General features: G+C 36.3%; 1 protein-coding gene across 8 annotated transcripts in view; it reads left to right on the top strand.

The window, feature by feature from the left end:
- FBXW7 (F-box and WD repeat domain containing 7) overlaps window positions 1–17713 on the top strand; it is a 207254-nt gene that overhangs the window by 109324 nt on the left and 80217 nt on the right. For 4 of the 8 annotated variants that reach the window (XM_027117189.1, XM_027117188.1, XM_027117184.1 and 1 more), the window contains one exon: window positions 5656–6225. In XM_027117189.1, coding sequence (XP_026972990.1) covers window positions 5725–6225 — 501 coding nt within the window. In that variant the 5' untranslated portion in view covers window positions 5656–5724. Of the gene's footprint in view, window positions 1–4850; window positions 5008–5655; window positions 7846–17713 lie in introns of those variants that run through there. The other 4 variants (XM_027117185.1, XM_027117186.1, XM_027117187.1 and 1 more) reach the window with 3 other exon arrangements.

Here is a 17713-nt window from a genome sequence, read left to right as displayed (position 1 = left end):
TGTCTCTGATTTTTAAGTTGAAAGTGACATCCTTCCAAAGGCAGTGGGTTTCGTACTCATTCTGATCTTCCAACTTCCTCACTTTCTTCTTGATTATAGGCAACTTCTTGGTATCTATAAAAACGACCTTTTCCCCTGTTGAGTATTTTGCATACATTATACCATTCCATTCCCCATCAATTGAGCAGAAAGATTTCGTGTCATTTGGAGAAAAAATCTCAGCAGTAATTCTGTGCTTCTTGCCCCCATAGAAAGGTTTAGTGTGGAAGACGATATTGGTACTATAGCCAATTTTGGAACAATTAATATTGCATTCTCCGCCTAGTTCCACGCAGGGCACTGTGTGGAGAGACCTTCCACGACCATTGCGGAATGTGAGAATGTAATGTTCATCATAAGGTACTATTTTACAGCCTGAACCATTCGGTCTGTGGCATCATTCTGGTCACTAATACTCAGAAACAGGTCCGGATGTGCAAAAAAGTCTGCATACATTTCTAAAAGAGATCTTCTTTCAAGAATAAATGTTGGAAGAACTACCTTGTAGTAAGATCCATTCCAAGCCTAACCTGTGACAACAGATGCATGATAACACTCTTGTGCTCTTCCACTGACCCTGCCTCCCCTTCATCATCTCTCTCATCATGTGAATCGAAAAGTTCAGCATCACTTGTTCCATTGGACATGGAAGAATTAAGTGATTCCATGGTATCTGGGCACTTTAGACTATTCCCTAAGCTGCTGTGTGTCAAGACTGAGGCAGATCCAGAGGAATCTATTAAGTGCTGTGGGGATGAGCCACTCTGATGGAATTCATCCACATCATAGACTTCATCTTCACATCTAGAATAAGAGAACACTGGGACTGTGTTTGGAGACAAGTTGACATGGCTTGGAGAAGTTAGACTGCTTCTAGGTGGTGAGTGCCCACTGCCTGTACTATTTGGTGTTGGAGTCTGATGATGTCCCAAGGTAGCTAATACAGGTCCAACTGGTAGAGAAGATGGACGCTGCTCTGACTTACACAACTGAGCAGGTTCTGGAGATGAGACAGTCTGGGAAGGCATTGTGTTGATCACACGTTCCAAGGGACTAGGTTGATATATTGCATCTACAGGATAAATAGTACTTCTAGCGATCTGCAGCAACGCAATGCAGTGTTTAATTGATTCTACCACACTATTTGTTGTCTCTCTGAGAGTTGCAGTTTTCTTTCTCTGTTCATCATCTTTGCAGTTTTGAAGTTTGTCATCAAAAAGCTTTAACTGTTCTATCAAGATTTGTAGGTAAGCATCAGCCTCTGCAAGTTTCTTATCAAAGTTTTGGACACTAGGAACAAATCCTGAATCAAACCCCCAGGGGGCGGCGGGAAGGAGGCAGGGAGAGAACGATATCGATATTCGTGCTCACGCCCCCCCCCCCCCCCCCCGCCCCCCGGCAAGCAGCAGGGTCCCTGGGGACTCAGGGGTGGGAGCCGGCCCCTCCCTCTCCCAGGCCCTCCGGGTCTAATTAGCAAGTAGCCATCAAGAAAGCCATTCGCCTAGGCCCCTGCCCTCTGTGCCTCCAGGGGAGGGAGCCGAGGGCCGCTTCCGAGCACCCACTCTTCTCCACCGTCTGCCGGATCACCGGGCTGCTGCGCAGTCGGTCCGGTCCGGTTCAGCCGGTCCCCCGGGACAGCCCCTCGCCCCCTGTGTAAACTAATTTTTGAATGTTTTTTTCCCCCTTAAAAGTGTTTAATAGTTGATTCTGATTTCCTATTAATTATTGGATAAATATTATTTTAATTAAGTCATTAGCTTATTTAATAGATTATTATTAGAAAGAACAAATTTTCTAAAAATACTGTTTTTTAAATTAATACCAACAGAAAATGAAAATTTCCTCTTAGTTTCTATATATTTATTACTATTTTCCACTCCCAGAATGAGTCAGAGAAGTCCAATTTTTATGTAAGTCTATCAGTTAGATATTTTCAGCCTCTTCAAATATTCTGGAATTCCTGTAATTTGACTTTCAGTTGTGTCATTGAATATTTTTTATTGGCTGTGCTTTAAATCTGATTCTTCTACTTGGATTTTCCATTATTGACCAGGTCTATCTTTAAGAATCTGTATTATTTTGAAAGCTATTTACGTGCTACACTGTAAATATAAGAGTCAGTTTTCTTTATTGGCTTAAGACATTTCTTCTCTGTTCCCTTCAATATTACACTAAAGTTATACAATGACAGTGATTTGTATTTTTATTATTCATAATTGGTAACGGAAGTGTTCTTCAGTGACCAGGTACTGTTTTTGAAATGCCAGTTATAAACTTTCTATTTGTTGATAGGCTGGCTGCTTACCAACAGTCTCCTCCCTTTACGAACATTCTTCATGCTTTGTTTTATGATCTTGGTTCTCTCATTTTTTTACCTCTTAATATGTCATTTAACCTGTTTCAGTCTCGTAAAAATATGCCTGTTAGGTTGGGTACACAAAGGGCAATTTTCTTGGGGCCTGCATTATCCCAGGCAGTGTCCCTGATTTCATGCCATTCTGTGAATAAACATCCAAGTGAAAAACGTTCTTGTTAGTGTTACGAGAGCTAGACTTTAGATACAGTTACTAAAGCAAGATTTTGATTCTAGCCTTGAAGAAATCCTGTGTGTAGCAGATTTACTTTCATATACACAGGGGTAGTGTGTGTGTGTGTGTGTGTATTTTTTCATTTGTGTAGGTCACTGTGTTTCAGCATGTTATTTTTAACCTGATTTCCTGTGATATTTTCATAGTTTGTCTTTGACATATACTAGCCAGCAAGATTTTGATGACCTTTATTTTCTGTAGTTTATCTTCTGAAAACAATGGATATATATATTCCTTTTTCTAAGGAACCCTACCGGCTGCCTCAAAGATAAGGTTTGTATTGTGCTTGCCTGAGTTGTAAATAAGAACCACTTGACTTTTACTTTTATTTTTTTTCTTCAAAAGCATAATAACATTTTATTTTTAATTTTTATTTTACACTGGAGTATAGTTGATTAACAATGTTGTGTTAGTTTCAGGTGTACAGCAGAGTGATTCAGTTATACATGTATCTATTCTTTTTCAAATTCTTTTCCCATTTAGGTTTTTACAGAATATTTGGCAGAGTTCTCTGTGCTCTACAGTAGGTTCTTGTTGGTTATCTATTAGAACTACTTGACTTTTAAAAGCCGCATTTAATATATATTACATCATAGTTTATTGATTACATTTGATCATCAAAATCTCTTGCGCGAAAGAAGGTTCCCTTCCTCTTTCTCTAGAGGGCTATTTCTTATCTTTCTCTTCAAATTTGTAACATCACTCTCAGCTGATAACCTTGCTTCTTCCTATTTTACAAAGAAAAGGCAAAAATAATTGAAGGAATGAGCAGGGAACTTCCAAAGACTCTGACCACTATAAAAATCTACCTATTTCCAACTGTTCCCACATTGAGAAATATGCTAAAAAGAAGTAAAGTATTTATATAATACTATACTGCTTTTCCATCTATTACCGTAAATGTAGTATCCCCTTTTCTAACTATCCCCTTTTCTAACGTTTGAATGCTTTCTCATCATCCCCTTTTTAATTACTTAAGGATATCACTTCACTATTTCTTCTCTCTCTTGATTACATTATTGACTTTTTTGTTTTGTGCTGGATCATTCTTGTCAGTGTACAGATATGCTGCTAGTTCGCTAGTCTTAATCAAGAATCTTCTCTTGACCCCGTTTTCCCTACCAATTACTACTCCGTTTCTTTTGTTCCCTTTTGCATCAAACTGCAAACTCTTCCATACCCACCATCTCTATTCTCTTTTCCCAGTCTCTTAAATCTACTTTTATCAGACTTCAACTAACGAAAACTGCTCCTATTACTAGTGACTTCCATGTTACTGAATCCAGTGGTCAGTTCTCTGTCTCCATCCTACTTGATCTCTTGGCGGTAGTTGTCATCATTTACTTTCTCCTGCTGGATATGCTTTCTTAACTTGGCTTTACGGGTAACTCTGGTTCTTGGTTTTCCTACTTAGTCACCTTTGCTGGCTACTTCTCTTCTTTTAGAATGTTGGAGGGTCTCAGGGGTCCATCTTTAGAACTCTTCTCTTTCTACATTTATACTTCTAGAGTAAGTAGAATTTAAGAATTCCCCCCCACACTGTAGCTTATTTCTTAGAAATTGTTGATTATAGAAGAGAAAATAAAATACTGTTATTTAAAAACTATCTTTTGGACTTTCTTGACCCCATCTTAAAGTTTGCCATGAGAACTGTGACCTTTGGGGGAGTGACCATCTAGGGGCAAGGGTTGGAGAGGTGGATAAGGCTGTTTTATTTAAAGATCATTGTGATATAATGTAGTAACTCTTAGGGCATGATAGAAAATGGATATTGTATTTCCTTATCTCATAAACCTTAAAGGTATTTTTAAAAGGAATTTTATATAAACTTGTGTAATGTGTTGGCATTATTTTCTGTAACCTCAAGCATGTCCATATAGGTATCTGCAAAGGATGAAATTTAAAAGGAACGTTATGAAAAGATTCTGTATCAGATCAAATTTTAGAGCCATGGTTAAAAACATAAAAGTAAACATGCTTGATGCATAAAATTTGAGAAATACGGTAAATAAATGAATTAAAACACCTATCATACCACTGCCTAAATGCAGTTTATATTTTGAAATATTTCTTCAATCTAGTCTTGTGCAGTTTAAAAATCATTCTATGATCATATAATGTCCATCATTTTGTGAAAACGTCCATGTTTTCACAATTTTTTTTATGAACATTATGTTTAGGGATTGTACTAAATATATCCCATCTCATGGGTTAATATGTCTTGAACATTTGGGTTTTGATTATTTTAATTTACATTTATTTTTGTTTTTTGTTTTTGTGGATAAAGCTGCAGTGAGCATCCTCTGCATCATTTTTTTTTTCTGTTTTAGGATTACTTCCTTAGGATAGATTGCCAGAAGTGGAGTGACTGGGTCATAGGGTATGAACTTACGAATGGTTTTTCTTTTCTTTTTTTGAAATAAAATTTTTTATTTATTTGATGTCTAGTTGATTTATATTCATTATGAAAAATGAAAATCATAGTGATTATATTTGGTAACTGTCAGAAAACTGTGTCTAAAGGCAAGGTTCTGTGATCCGAAAAGTTTGGGAAATTCCTAAAGTTAAAAAAAAAAGCCTTTTAATCTTGGTTTATCTCAGCATTTCCTGAACTTAACTGAGCATTGAATAGGTTTTTTTGTGATACACTTCTTAACATTTTGTGGAAGTTTGACAAAGGGTATAGTTTATGAGCTACTGATCTAAAATTTAAAAATGTTTTATTGGTTAGATTATGTTTTATTGGTCAAAGCAACTAAACTATAAACCTTTGTTCTAAAATTATTTTTAAAAGGAGATTAAAATAAAGCTGTTTACTATATGATTTTTGTGTATGTCTTTATAAAGTCTCATACTTTTATAATTTAAACTTTCTATACTGACTCCAAAAGAACATCTTAATGTCTCCATGGCATCAAATACTTTTTACAGTCTTTAATGAAATTTGGAATATAGACATATAACATAAAAGTAGAAGATAATGTAGATTGTACAAACCTTTTTTCCCTCCCCCCATTTTTCTCTGCAGAATGTGAAAACCTTTGCATCTTCTGATAGTCTAGCCAAGGTCCAAGAAGTAGCAAGCTGGCTTTTGGAAATGAATCAGGAACTGCTCTCTGTGGGCAGCAAAAGACGACGAACTGGAGGCTCTCTGAGAGGTAACCCTTCCTCAAGCCAGGCAGATGAGGAGCAGATGAATCGCGTGGTGGAGGAGGAACAGCAGCAGCAGCTAAGACAACAAGAGGAGGAGCACACTGCAAGGAATGGTGAAGTCGTTGGAGCAGAACCTAGACCTGGAGACCAAAGTGATTCCCAGCAAGGACAATTGGAAGAAAACAATAACCGGTTTATTTCAGTAGATGAGGACTCCTCGGGAAACCAAGAGGAACAAGAGGAAGACGAGGAACATGCTGGTGAACAAGATGAGGAGGATGAAGAGGAAGAGGAAATGGACCAGGAGAGTGATGATTTTGATCAGTCTGATGACAGCAGCAGGGAAGATGAACATACACATAGTAACAGTGTCACAAACTCTAGTAGTATCGTGGACCTGCCTATTCACCAACTCTCCTCCCCGTTCTATACAAAGACAACAAAAGTAAGTACCTTTAGTCTGCTCTTCACCTGAGAAATTTTACATATCCGTATTAATTGTAACGAAACTTTCCTCACAGTCTTTGTAGTATTGCAAAATTAATCTTCAGATGTGTAGTAATAAAATGAACTAATTTTTGTTTTACAGAAGGTATTAGAAAGTATTAGAAATAGAAATACTGATAATGGGACAATGTTATTACACATGGAGAGAGGGTATTTGATCCTATTACTATGAAAAATCATTAATATCAAATTTCATTATCAGTTTTGTCCCTGGGACAGGGGTTAGTAGGTTGCATGTAGTGGAGAGGGTTGGAGTGAAACATGGTTTGTGTAGATCAAGTAGTGAAGGCTCTTTTCTTATTTACCGAGTGCAGCTGGGCTGGTGGGCTGTGTATTCACAGGTGTTACTCCAAGGCAGTAGTTACTGGAAGCTACCTCACAATTAGTTTTCTTATTATGATGAATAAGATATATCCTTTGTAAATAGTTTTCTCTTTGTTATGTAAACAAGGTAAAATTACAGTCTGAATATTAGTATTTGGTTGTTGGGGAAATCTGAGTAGGTATTTTTAAAAGTTAAAATGCTAGACGCCGACGTATTTAAGATTATGAAACATTTTTCCTACTTTATAAAACAACAAGAATGTATGGTGCTGTCTTCACTGCTTGTTTTCTTCTAGTTATTTTATTAAAGTTAAAGCATTTAGGAACCCCAGAGGAATTTTTTTTTTTTTTCCTGATTCCATTTTAGTGGAACACTCCATTTGCTTCTCCAGGCAATTTGAATATTAAGTATAGGATAACCACACCATTTTGGTTTGTATTTGACTGTGAGAAATAGGAGGTGATATGAAGATGCACTTAGATTCCCAACTTTCGCTCAAGTTACTGCCACGACTTCCCTTGCTTGCAGTTTTCCTTTCCCTTTGTTCCTGGGAGACAGCTCTGTTGGATCTGCCTCCTTATCTCATTTAGCTGGTGGTAGCCCATGGAAACTAGCCATAGCCATGTTTTAAAAGGTGGACAGTTAGACTCTTGTCTAAACTAGAGGAATCCTATCAGTTCAGGGACTTGGTGACTAATCTAGTGCTGAGAGACAATTCCATTTTATACAGTCCTTGGAGGCTGTGCCAGAGTTAAGGACTGGATACACTGTCACTATCACACACCGTCATTGCTTCCCAGAATTGTCCTTGCTGGATAGGCAGGGAGCTGCTGTCTGAGGTGGAAGCGGGAAGTGTTTGAGTAAATATGGAATTGCCAGTGCTAATTCTGTGGGGTGGCATGTGGGCTTCTTTCCTCAAAACATTCCTGGAATTATCACTTAAAATTGCGGTCATAACAAGGGGCAGGGATTGTGGAGAGAAAGAGGAAGCATTGCTCACTACCCAGTCTTTCTATTGTATTCCCTTTCCCCCATCAAATTACAGTCAAAATGAAATGATATAGTGTCTGGGCTTTGCTTCAAAATAATACCAAAGGGGAGAATAGGAAGGAGGGTATAGATTGGCCATGAGTTAGTTGCTAATTGTTGAAGCCGGGTTATAGGGACATGGGGGTTCGTGGGTATTCTATGTAGTTTTCCAAGTATGTTTAAAGTTTTCCATAATAAAAAAAAATTAAGTTGTAAAGAATATGAACACACACACACACACACACACACACCACCCAAAGTTGGAAATGAGAGTTTTCTTTACATACCTTGGTCTTGTTCACTAGCTCCTCAGTCATCTAAGTGCTGACTTCTCTTCTGCATTGAAATTTATTTTCTCTGTATTTTGGTGCTATTGAAATTACAGGAAATTCAATAAGGACATCATGTGCATTTTGCTGGAGTTAGAATTTATCTTAATCAATATTTTAGGCAGTGTTGCTAAGCAGTGGTCTATATAAAGAGGAGAGAACGTAAAAAGAATTATATTCAGAATGAATGAGGTATGTAGCATAACTTCTATCCTTTTTTTCCCTTCAGGCTTCTTCGCTCATAGATCTTTATCTTGGCATGCTTTCTGTTTCTTTATCATTTAGAAATTAGATAAAAATCATGAATATCCATGTAGAGTAGACTGTGAGTTAAACAATTCTTTGGAAAGGAGCATTTTAACTGAAATAATATCTTACTTATTTTACAGACATTAAAATAAATAATGGCTGAGGTAGTTTATCCTCTTATTCGCTTACTTGTAAATTTTACAGTGAATCATTTATTTAGCCCATAAACAACACACAAACAGATTTAACATCATCCTCTTTAACTTGACCTGCAATAAAATAGCTTAGACACTCGGTTTAATAGTTGAATTGCTGTATCAGTTTTGCTTCGGCTTGTGAACCTTAAACTCTTTCTAAAACATGTTTATCCCTAATTTCCCTAGCCTGTCTGCAAGTTTAGATTTTATTTAATTGGTTTGATCTAAGAAGGAAGTGGCTTCAAGTGGTGGTTTTCATCCCTTTTACCATCCCTGTCTCAAGGTGTTGAAGTGGTGCTTTGGAACTCAGCCAGATGGCTCTAACACAACCAATGGCAAAGCTCAAACCTTTTATAGTGCAATTTGCCCAGCTTATATACCTGATCTCTTGATTTCTCTCCCTCAAGGTTACTATCTCAAAAGAGGAAATTTATATCTCTCCTGTTTTTTTCTGAGGATTCAGATGGAGGAATAGGGATTTAGTATTTAATTGCATTATCTTATTTAAGAAAGAAGTTTAATCAAAACTAAGCCTTTCAGAACAATGCAAAGCTATCAATGAATTCTGCTGCATTTTAAATTAAAAACTAGAAAGCCAGCTAGATGAAATGTATCATTTACCTAAAGGAGAAGTCATCATAGTGTTCAGTAGGAAAATTTCCAGTATACAGATTTGACAGGTGCTTTATATTTCCCTTCCCTTCAAGATGAAACCATAAACAGAACTTTTAGATATGTCTTATACAGATTAGCTACCTCCTTAAAAACAAACATACTGAATTTAAGTCTGTTTCCCCTAGTGACTCTTGAGTTGTGAACACAATTATTGTGTTATACATACAAGGCCGCAGGAGTGGACTGAGTACTAACAGCAACAGAGCTAGATGTGTTCATGTGTTTATGTGAGAGTGTGTGTGTGTGTGTGTGTGTGTGTGTGTGTGTGTGTAAAATGCACTTTTGATATGCTGTTTATCTTGAGGTCATTTGCCTTAATAAGTATGGCAAGAAGAATATAAAACTATTTGATTGCCAAGGCAGAGATGCCCTTCTAATAAGTAGGATGTCAATCTGAGATTGGCTCGTTTTCCTTTTTGTTTGTTCTTGAAACGCTTCTTCAGGATCATTCCCAACAACATTTTATTTTTTCAACAACATTTAAAAAAATCACCTAGTACTGTGTTACTTCGAAAGAAAATGTCAGTCACCCATGTGTATAAATCTTTTAACTACAGTAAACGGGGAAAGCTCTCACTGTTTCAAAATTACTTTATTTTGGAGCAGCTCCAAATTATTGATTATTATAAACATAAGACACTTTAAACTCTTGATCATTATAAACATAAGACACTTCTACAGATATAACCCTAAGCCACAATTTCTTTTAAATCCTCTTAAACTATAACTTTTGAGAAGAGTAGAGGTATAATAAGTATTTTTAAAATCCCATTTTTTAATGTTAACATGGGATTAGCCTTCTACAGTCTTACCCAGCGTACCTTTCAAATGTTTTTGTTTGTTTGTTTGTTTGTTTGTTTTTGGGCAGTTTCTTAAACATACCCTTTGGACCACTAGACTTATTTGGTATTCCTGAACATGCTATATATGCAAATATGATATTAATGAGAAAAACCATTTTTGGTCCTTCATTGTATTGGGCTTTTCTTTGAAAGCATATTGGAAACTATCAAAACTCTTAGGACAATCTTTTTTCCCTCTAGTCACCAAAGATTTATTCTAATGGGAGTCTATGGCAATAATATAAATTAGAAATTCCAGACTTTCTTAATGTTAAGAGTCAAGGACAGTGGCAGTCAAGAATTGGTGCTTATTAAGTCCATACTTAAGTTTGTTTGAACTTGCAAACAAACTTAAGTAAGCAGAGCTTGCAGAGCGGCCAACACCCCAAAATTTCACTGTAAGTGGCAAGAGATTTTAAGACAGATCTGCCTAATTTCAGAAAAACCCTTTCTTTCCATGCGCTATGCTGCCCCCTATGGTAGAGTTTGGCAAACATTACTAAACAAGATCTTCAGCAGAATTTTAAGTCTCTAGGTTCTAGGCTTTGGAGTATGGTGGTTTTCTAATACCATATCACATTTGAAATCAACAGAGCTATCCTTTAGAAAGTACAGATTGCTTAGTTAAATGCTTTTCTTTGTGATATTTAACAAGTACTGTACTGAAGTTATGAGGGCTCAAGGCTAAAGTTATAACAGGAAGAAGTGACAATGAAATTTGCGACTGGATGACAGATATCAATTCTCTCTGGATTCCATCAAATGTGCTTCTTAATTAGTGGTTGTGTGCCAGCTATTTCTGTAAGTTTGGTTAGTCTGCCTGCAAATTTGAAATTCAACTTGCTTCCCCGAATAGAAATGCCCATCTCTTCAGTTTTAACTCCCTGTGTCAACAGTCTTTTATATATATATATAATTTTTTTTTTTAAATCTTGTTTCCTGAAGAGATGCCCAGCCCATACTAAAGACTTCTTTTCCATGTTTAATGTAGAGTATCAACTCATTTTCTACTAAAATGAAAAGCAAATGAGATTACCATCAGGCCAGATCTTGTATCCTCCTGATCTTCTCATGAAGAGAACCATGTTTGAGCACCGATTTCTGCTTCTTCCATGTCTATCATAGTGCGTTTTATTTGTTCTCACATAAGTTCATTCCTTATCTCAAGTTAATATATCTTTTTTGCCATCCTGATTGTTAGATTTCTCCTGGTAACTAAGCCTTTTTTTTTTTTTTTTAGCTGTGCCGCACGGCACGTGGGATCTTAGTTCCCCAACCAGGGATCAAACCCACACCCCCTGCAGTGGAAGCGCAGAGTCTTAACCACTGGACTGCCAGGGAAGTCCCTAAGCAGTTTTTTTAAAATCCTTTTTCCCTCAAATAAGAAATAAGTGTTTAGTAAAAATATGTATATATTCAAAGAAGCAGTATGTTAGTGTATAAGAGGCCTGAGACTTTCTTGTCTCTAGATTCAAAACAATAGAGGAGCTAGGGACAAGGATCACTAACCAGTCAGGGGATCAAAACTACAGTTTTGTTTCTAGTCCAGCATTTTTCAGCTGCTCCCTTGAGCCAGACCTACTGGCAAACTTTGTAGGACAATGTGGGTAACAACTGAAATCAAGTAGGGTTCTAAATTCTACTTTATTTAGGTAGAGTTCTAGAGAGCGATGGCCATGTCATGAAGTCCCTGGCCTTGTCTTGTTCTTGTAAGACAAAGAACCAAAGTTTAAATTCTGTTAGGTGGAGAGAGGTCCAGAGATCAGTCATCTTGAATAACATCCACTAGGAAACATAGCCCAACAAATAGCCATGCCTCCTGCATTTGTGAAGGAGAACAGACTGGAAACATTCACTCAGCCCAGTTTAACCCAATTTTAAACATGTGGAGAGGGTGGAAGCGGAGGGAAGGGGACACACTGGAGGAGATGGGTTTCCCCTAACTTAGTAGAGTGAAAAGAGCTTTTCAGGCTTGAACTTGAATTCTGATTTTGCCGCTCATTATATGGCCATAAATATGTAATCTCATTGAACTGTTTCCTTATCTGTAAAATAAGACTATAATACCTACTTCACAGGGTTTTTATAAGGATTGAGTAAAATAATTTATGTAAAGCAAGTAGTGTAGTGCCTGGGACGTGCAAGTAGTTTGCAGATGTAAGCCTGTGACCTCATTTTGTCTGTCTCTTATCCTTCATCCCTAATCTCACAGAACACACTTCATTCCCCACAGAAGATATCAGTCTATGTACTTTTTATGACCTTTAGTGTTCAGTCATCATATCACCCTCTAGTGGAAAAAGTTATTAATAGAGAAATAGATAAATACTTTTAAAAGGATGCTCAGGAGGAGTGGGACCATATTATAATAAGTGGGCTGATTTCTGATAAAAATAAGAATAGAACAAATTTCCACGGGGATGCTTTTCACAGATCGTCCTAGTTGATAGGTAGGCATCATTTCCTTCTATTAGAATTTGTCAGTTTCTCTAAATTTTCTTCTTTAAAACATCTGTATACTTTAAATGCTTTGTGAATTTTACAACTGGATGCCCAAATGAACTTTAGTTTATGGTCAATTTCTAATTAATTCCTGTTAGTGCAGTTTTAAAAATACTTATTAACATTATTTTAAACCATAATGGCTCTCATGTTGGTCATGTTTAAATCTGTTATCCTGTTCACTGCAAATAATTAATTAATTATGGATTTTAATTATAGACCAAAACAAATCTTCCCACAGAATGGAGAATTTAAAAAATTTTTAATAGTGTTCCATTGATTTGTACTTTATGCAGATGATAACCTTCTCTGAAGTATCCACAAATACCAAAGATAGTTATACTCAAAATGTTCCTGAGGCAGATTATTTCATATGTATATAATAAAAATGAACTGATGTTTATTCATGTTGTTTTTGTTGGTGATAAGGAAGAGGGTATGAAAAGGATAAAGGGGTTCTGTTTTTACTTTGGTAGGTAACTCCAAAATTAAGTCTCAAGGGCCCATCATTCACCCAGGCCTCAGTCCTGCATTTCTACCTGTCTCTTGGGCATTGTCACCTGAGCGGTCCACTGAAAGCTAAAACTACTACTGTATGTATTTCTTCCTACCAGTTTTTAATTTTCCTCTTTAGATTTTCTAGTCTCTTAATATCCTAGTCTTCTGTTCATTTGGTGAAAAAATGGTTTGACTTTTTCTTATCGTCTGAGTCTGTGGGTTTGCTGAAGAGTTTAACACATATGAACACTTGATCTTCCTTTTTCTTACCCCCAGGCACTTGTAAGATAAAAATTGAAGGGTCATGTTTAAAAATCTAAAGAGCATCTTTGCTTAATGTTTCTGTTTGCACCAGGCTATAACGCCATGTCCTTGACAATGTGTTGCCAGTATGAATTATTGGATGAATTTTTAAAAATGAATTTTTGTTCTGTGTGGATCAGTAACCTCAATTTTAAGTATCTGGTGCTCCATTTCCCCCTGATGAAGCCAAATCCATAGGTGGACACTTGAAGTGTTTCACGATCTTACCAATTTTTTTCTACCTGATTTCATCTCCATTTCTCCCCTTGCTTTTAATAAACTCTAGCCAGATCCTTCAAATTCCAGGCCAAATTCCATCTGTGTCTTTACACCTTCCTAGAATTAGAAAATTCAATTCCTTGAACCCGTTGTTGGTTCTCTATGTTACAGTTCATTTGGTGTTACCTTGTGACTCTTGCGGTAAGTTTTATCTTGAGTTGACATTTAATTCTTTTATTTTTTGAACAGTAGAAATTTGATGTATTTGTCTCTAGTGCTGATTCAGGTTGAGAATTGAAGTTTCACAGATTGCAATGTGAGCAATTCTCATTTCACCTCTTAAGATGTACCCAAGCTAGACTATAAATTATAAATAAGCATGCCATTTAAGTTTAGTTTAAAACTCAGATATTCATTATAAAGATAGTTACATTGAGGAACATTATAATAACAATTAGCAGTTGACTCCCCGGAGGAGAAGTTAAAACCCTAGTTTAAGAACTGTGTTGCTAAGATGCAGAAATCAATTGCGGGTAACTTATACAGTCATTAAAAGTCATATTTTTACAGGAAATTTAATAACAGGAAAACCTTAAAAATATAACATTTACTAAATATATAGAACTCAAAACTATGTATATAATATGATCCTAACTATGAAATAAACATACAATAATCTATATATATATGCATGGGAAAAGATCAGAAAGAATTAAACCAAATGTTAGAAATTATCTCTGAATGTGGTTGAGTTATTTCTGTTTTTTCTTATATACTTTTCAGAATTTCCCAAGCTTGTTATAACAGGCATATATTACTGTTATTTATTAGGGAAAAAAACTATATCTATTAGAAACCAGTTTTTATTCTACTTACTTAGTCTTTTTAGGTAACTTTCATAATGTATAATGCTCCAGTGGAAGACTGGATAAAAAGACATCTTTCACAAGTAAGGGCATTATATAATGACCTCTTCATGAAAATGCAGCTGAATATAGTGGGAAAAAAGCAATGAAATCTTTAAGAGTTCTTTGAATAACCAATTCTTCACCTCTCTAGGACTCAGGTGCCATGCCGGCAATTCTCTAAGGTCACCTTACCACATTATTAGAGGAGGAGTAGTTAGCATGGTGGTATCTTTCTTTGTTTTCAAGACATTTATTTAATATATGGTTTCTTCAGAGTTACTTAGAGTAGCCTTGGCAGCACTTTTGGCTGTCCCTGAAACATGAATATCTTTCATTTAAACATCCTGTGAGCAATTTCAGAATCCATCTTTTTAAATATAATTCTGCAGTGCTTTACCAGGAAGTCACCAGTGCTTTTCTTCCTGTCCCCTGGTCCCAACGCTTCATTTCTTCAAACTGATTAATATATTTAAACTGCTTAGATTTTCCATCCTAGTTTTAAGTCTCCTGAGATAGAATCCGAAGGAGACCTTTGAGATCACCAAGTCCAGACCTGTGCCCAGTAGCTTTATCAAGAGACTTGGGCTTGAAAATGAAGTCGTCACTAGGGAATACTACAGTGTGAAGTAGCATTGTATTTTTAGACAGTTCTTTATGTGGACATCTATTACCTTTCTTTGGTCCTTTCTCTTCCATGTAGAGCAGTAACAGCCTTTCTTATAGGAGAAGACTGCTGTCATATTCATCCATAATCTTCTCACCAGACTTAATGCCTTCAACATGTTTTCTAGGATCACCATCCTGGTTGCCCTTCTCTGCACAAATTGATCTTGAAGTGTTGTATGCTGTAGTCAATGGAGGTGCTGCTCAGGTGTAGTAGAGCCAGACTATTCCCTGTTCTTACTCTGAACCTCATCAGTGCAATGGCAAGCTGCACTGATAAAAATGCTACTACTAATAAACCACTTACTGAACACTATTTACTATGTGCTAGGACACTGCTAAATACTCTCCATATATAACCTCATTTAATCTCAACAGTCCTGTTATGTTGGTTCTGAGTTTTATCTCCATATTAGAGGTGAGAAACAAGTGAAGAGAAGTTAAGTAATTTGTCAGTGGTCAGTCATGTGGTAAGTAGTGGAGCTAGGAATTTGAACCTAGATCTCATTCTGGGTCCAAGTTGCACTTTTGTTAAAATTTGAAAATTCAATGAAACAGTAATTTTGGGAGGAGGGGAACAGTAAAATAACCCATAAAGCCAGCTAGTATCTGTTTTTATCCCCCCCACCCCAAGAGTTTCCCTATCTTAATCTCTACTCCCATGCTATATTTATTATGACTCATTTCGTATTATATTAAATTTGTTTTCCTATCTCCCTCCTATTCAAGCCTTTTGATTTCTTATCTTGCCTAGAGTACTTATCATGTGTAAGGCACCCATATACCTAATAATTTGTCACTAAATAATTAGTGAATAAATTTTTATGTATTACTTGCCAGTCCTTAACCACACAGATACATATTTTGCATAGCTAGGGTCAGTGTATATACTGTTTCTCATTTCTGCTGCTTCTAACATCCATGTGAAGGTTTTTGTGTAGGCAGAAGTTTTCATCTCTTTTGGGTAAATACCAATGAGCATGATTGCTGGATAGTATGGTAAGAGTATGTTTAATTTTGTAAGAAATTGGCAAACTCTTCCAGAGTGGCTGTACCGTTCAGCATTCCCACCAGCAATGAATGAGAGTTCCTGTTGCCAGCATTTGATGTTGTCAGTGTTTTGGATTTTGGCCACTCTAATAAGCATGTAGTAGTATTTCATTGTTGTTTTAATTTGAAATTCCCTAATGACATAGGATATTCACCATCTTTTCATATGTTTACTTGCCATTTGTATATCTTCTTTGGTGAGGTGTCTGTACAGATCTTTTGCCTGTTTTTTAATCAGGTTGTTTGTTTTCTTATTGTTTAGTTTTAAGACTTCTTTATATATTTTGGATAACAGGCCTCTATCATATTGTCTCTTACAAGTATTTTCTCCTAATCAGTGGCTTGTCTTCTCATTCTCTTGACATCGTTTTTCACAGAGCAGTTTTTAATGAAGTCCAGTTATCAATTATTTCTTTCATAGATTGTACCTTTAGTGTTCTATTTAGAAAGTCTTCATCATATCTAATGTCATCTAGGTTTTCTTCTATGTTATTTTCTAGGAGTTTTATAGTTTTGTGTTTTACATTTAGGTCTATGATCTATTTTTAGTTAGTTTTTGCATGTGCATGTCCAGTTGTTCCAGTACCATTTGTTGAATAGGCTATCTTTGTCCCATTGTATTGCCTTTGCTCCTTTGTCAAAGATCAGTCAGTTGATTATATTTATAATGTAATGTAGGTCTGTTTCTGGGCTCTTTATTTTGTTACTTTTTTTTTGTATCCACAACATCTTTCCCCAGCATGACCTGTGTAAGTCATTGTTGGATAGCTTTCCTCTGTTGAATCACAACCCTGGTGTATAGGTTAGGCAGGTAATATTAGACAGACTTGTGTGCTGAAAAGAATAGGAGGTAAGAAGGCTTACCTGCTCTCTCTCATCCATTAACCTCCTTGAGCCTCAGTTTCTTCATCATTAAACAGGAACAGGATACCTGACCTTATTGCAAAGTGTTGTGTGGAGTTGAAATGACATGATGAATGTGAAATGCTTTGCAAGTGTTAAAAAGTTGTGCAAACATATGTGTCATTTTTATCATCCTTATTATCTCCATTGGTGACATGATCATAAGCAAGGCAGGGATTATCCAGTGTTGCCCTTGCATATTTTTGCTTATTCATTTGCTTACTGGGTTTCTTCTTCCCCAGTTGAGACATGCATCTTTGCTCTTGTGATCAGTGAAGGATTCCTTCCAACATGATAAGAGGTGAACCTAAATGATGATAAGCTAATTACTACAAGTTTTAAGACCTACTTACTGTGGAGAAATGCTTGTGCATTATCAAGAAAACAAGTTTGGAAAGGAAAATGAGGACATTTTGTCCCTTTGATTGATTTGTCTATTCTTCTTCCAGTACCACACTGTCTTGATTAGTCAGTCCTCTGCCTCTGACTTTGTTGCTTTCTTTCAATATTGAATTGGCTATTCTGGGTCTTTTGCCTCTCTGTATAAACTTTAGAATCAGCTTATCAATATCCACAAAGTAACTTGCTGGGATTTTGATTGGGATTACATTGAATCTATACATCAGGTTGTGAAAAACTGACATCTTGATAATGAGTCTTCCTATCTAAGATCATGGACTATGTCTCCATTTAGTTAGTTCTTTGGTATCTTTCATCAGAGTTATAGTTTTCCT

This window comes from Aethalodelphis obliquidens, unplaced genomic scaffold (genome assembly GCF_003676395.1).
Source record: "Aethalodelphis obliquidens isolate GAN/ISIS:26980383/991018 unplaced genomic scaffold, ASM367639v1 scaffold17, whole genome shotgun sequence".
Classification (NCBI taxonomy): domain Eukaryota; kingdom Metazoa; phylum Chordata; class Mammalia; order Artiodactyla; family Delphinidae; genus Aethalodelphis; species Aethalodelphis obliquidens.
Note: the sequence above shows the minus strand (reverse complement) of the source record. Positions and strands in the feature narration are given on the sequence as shown.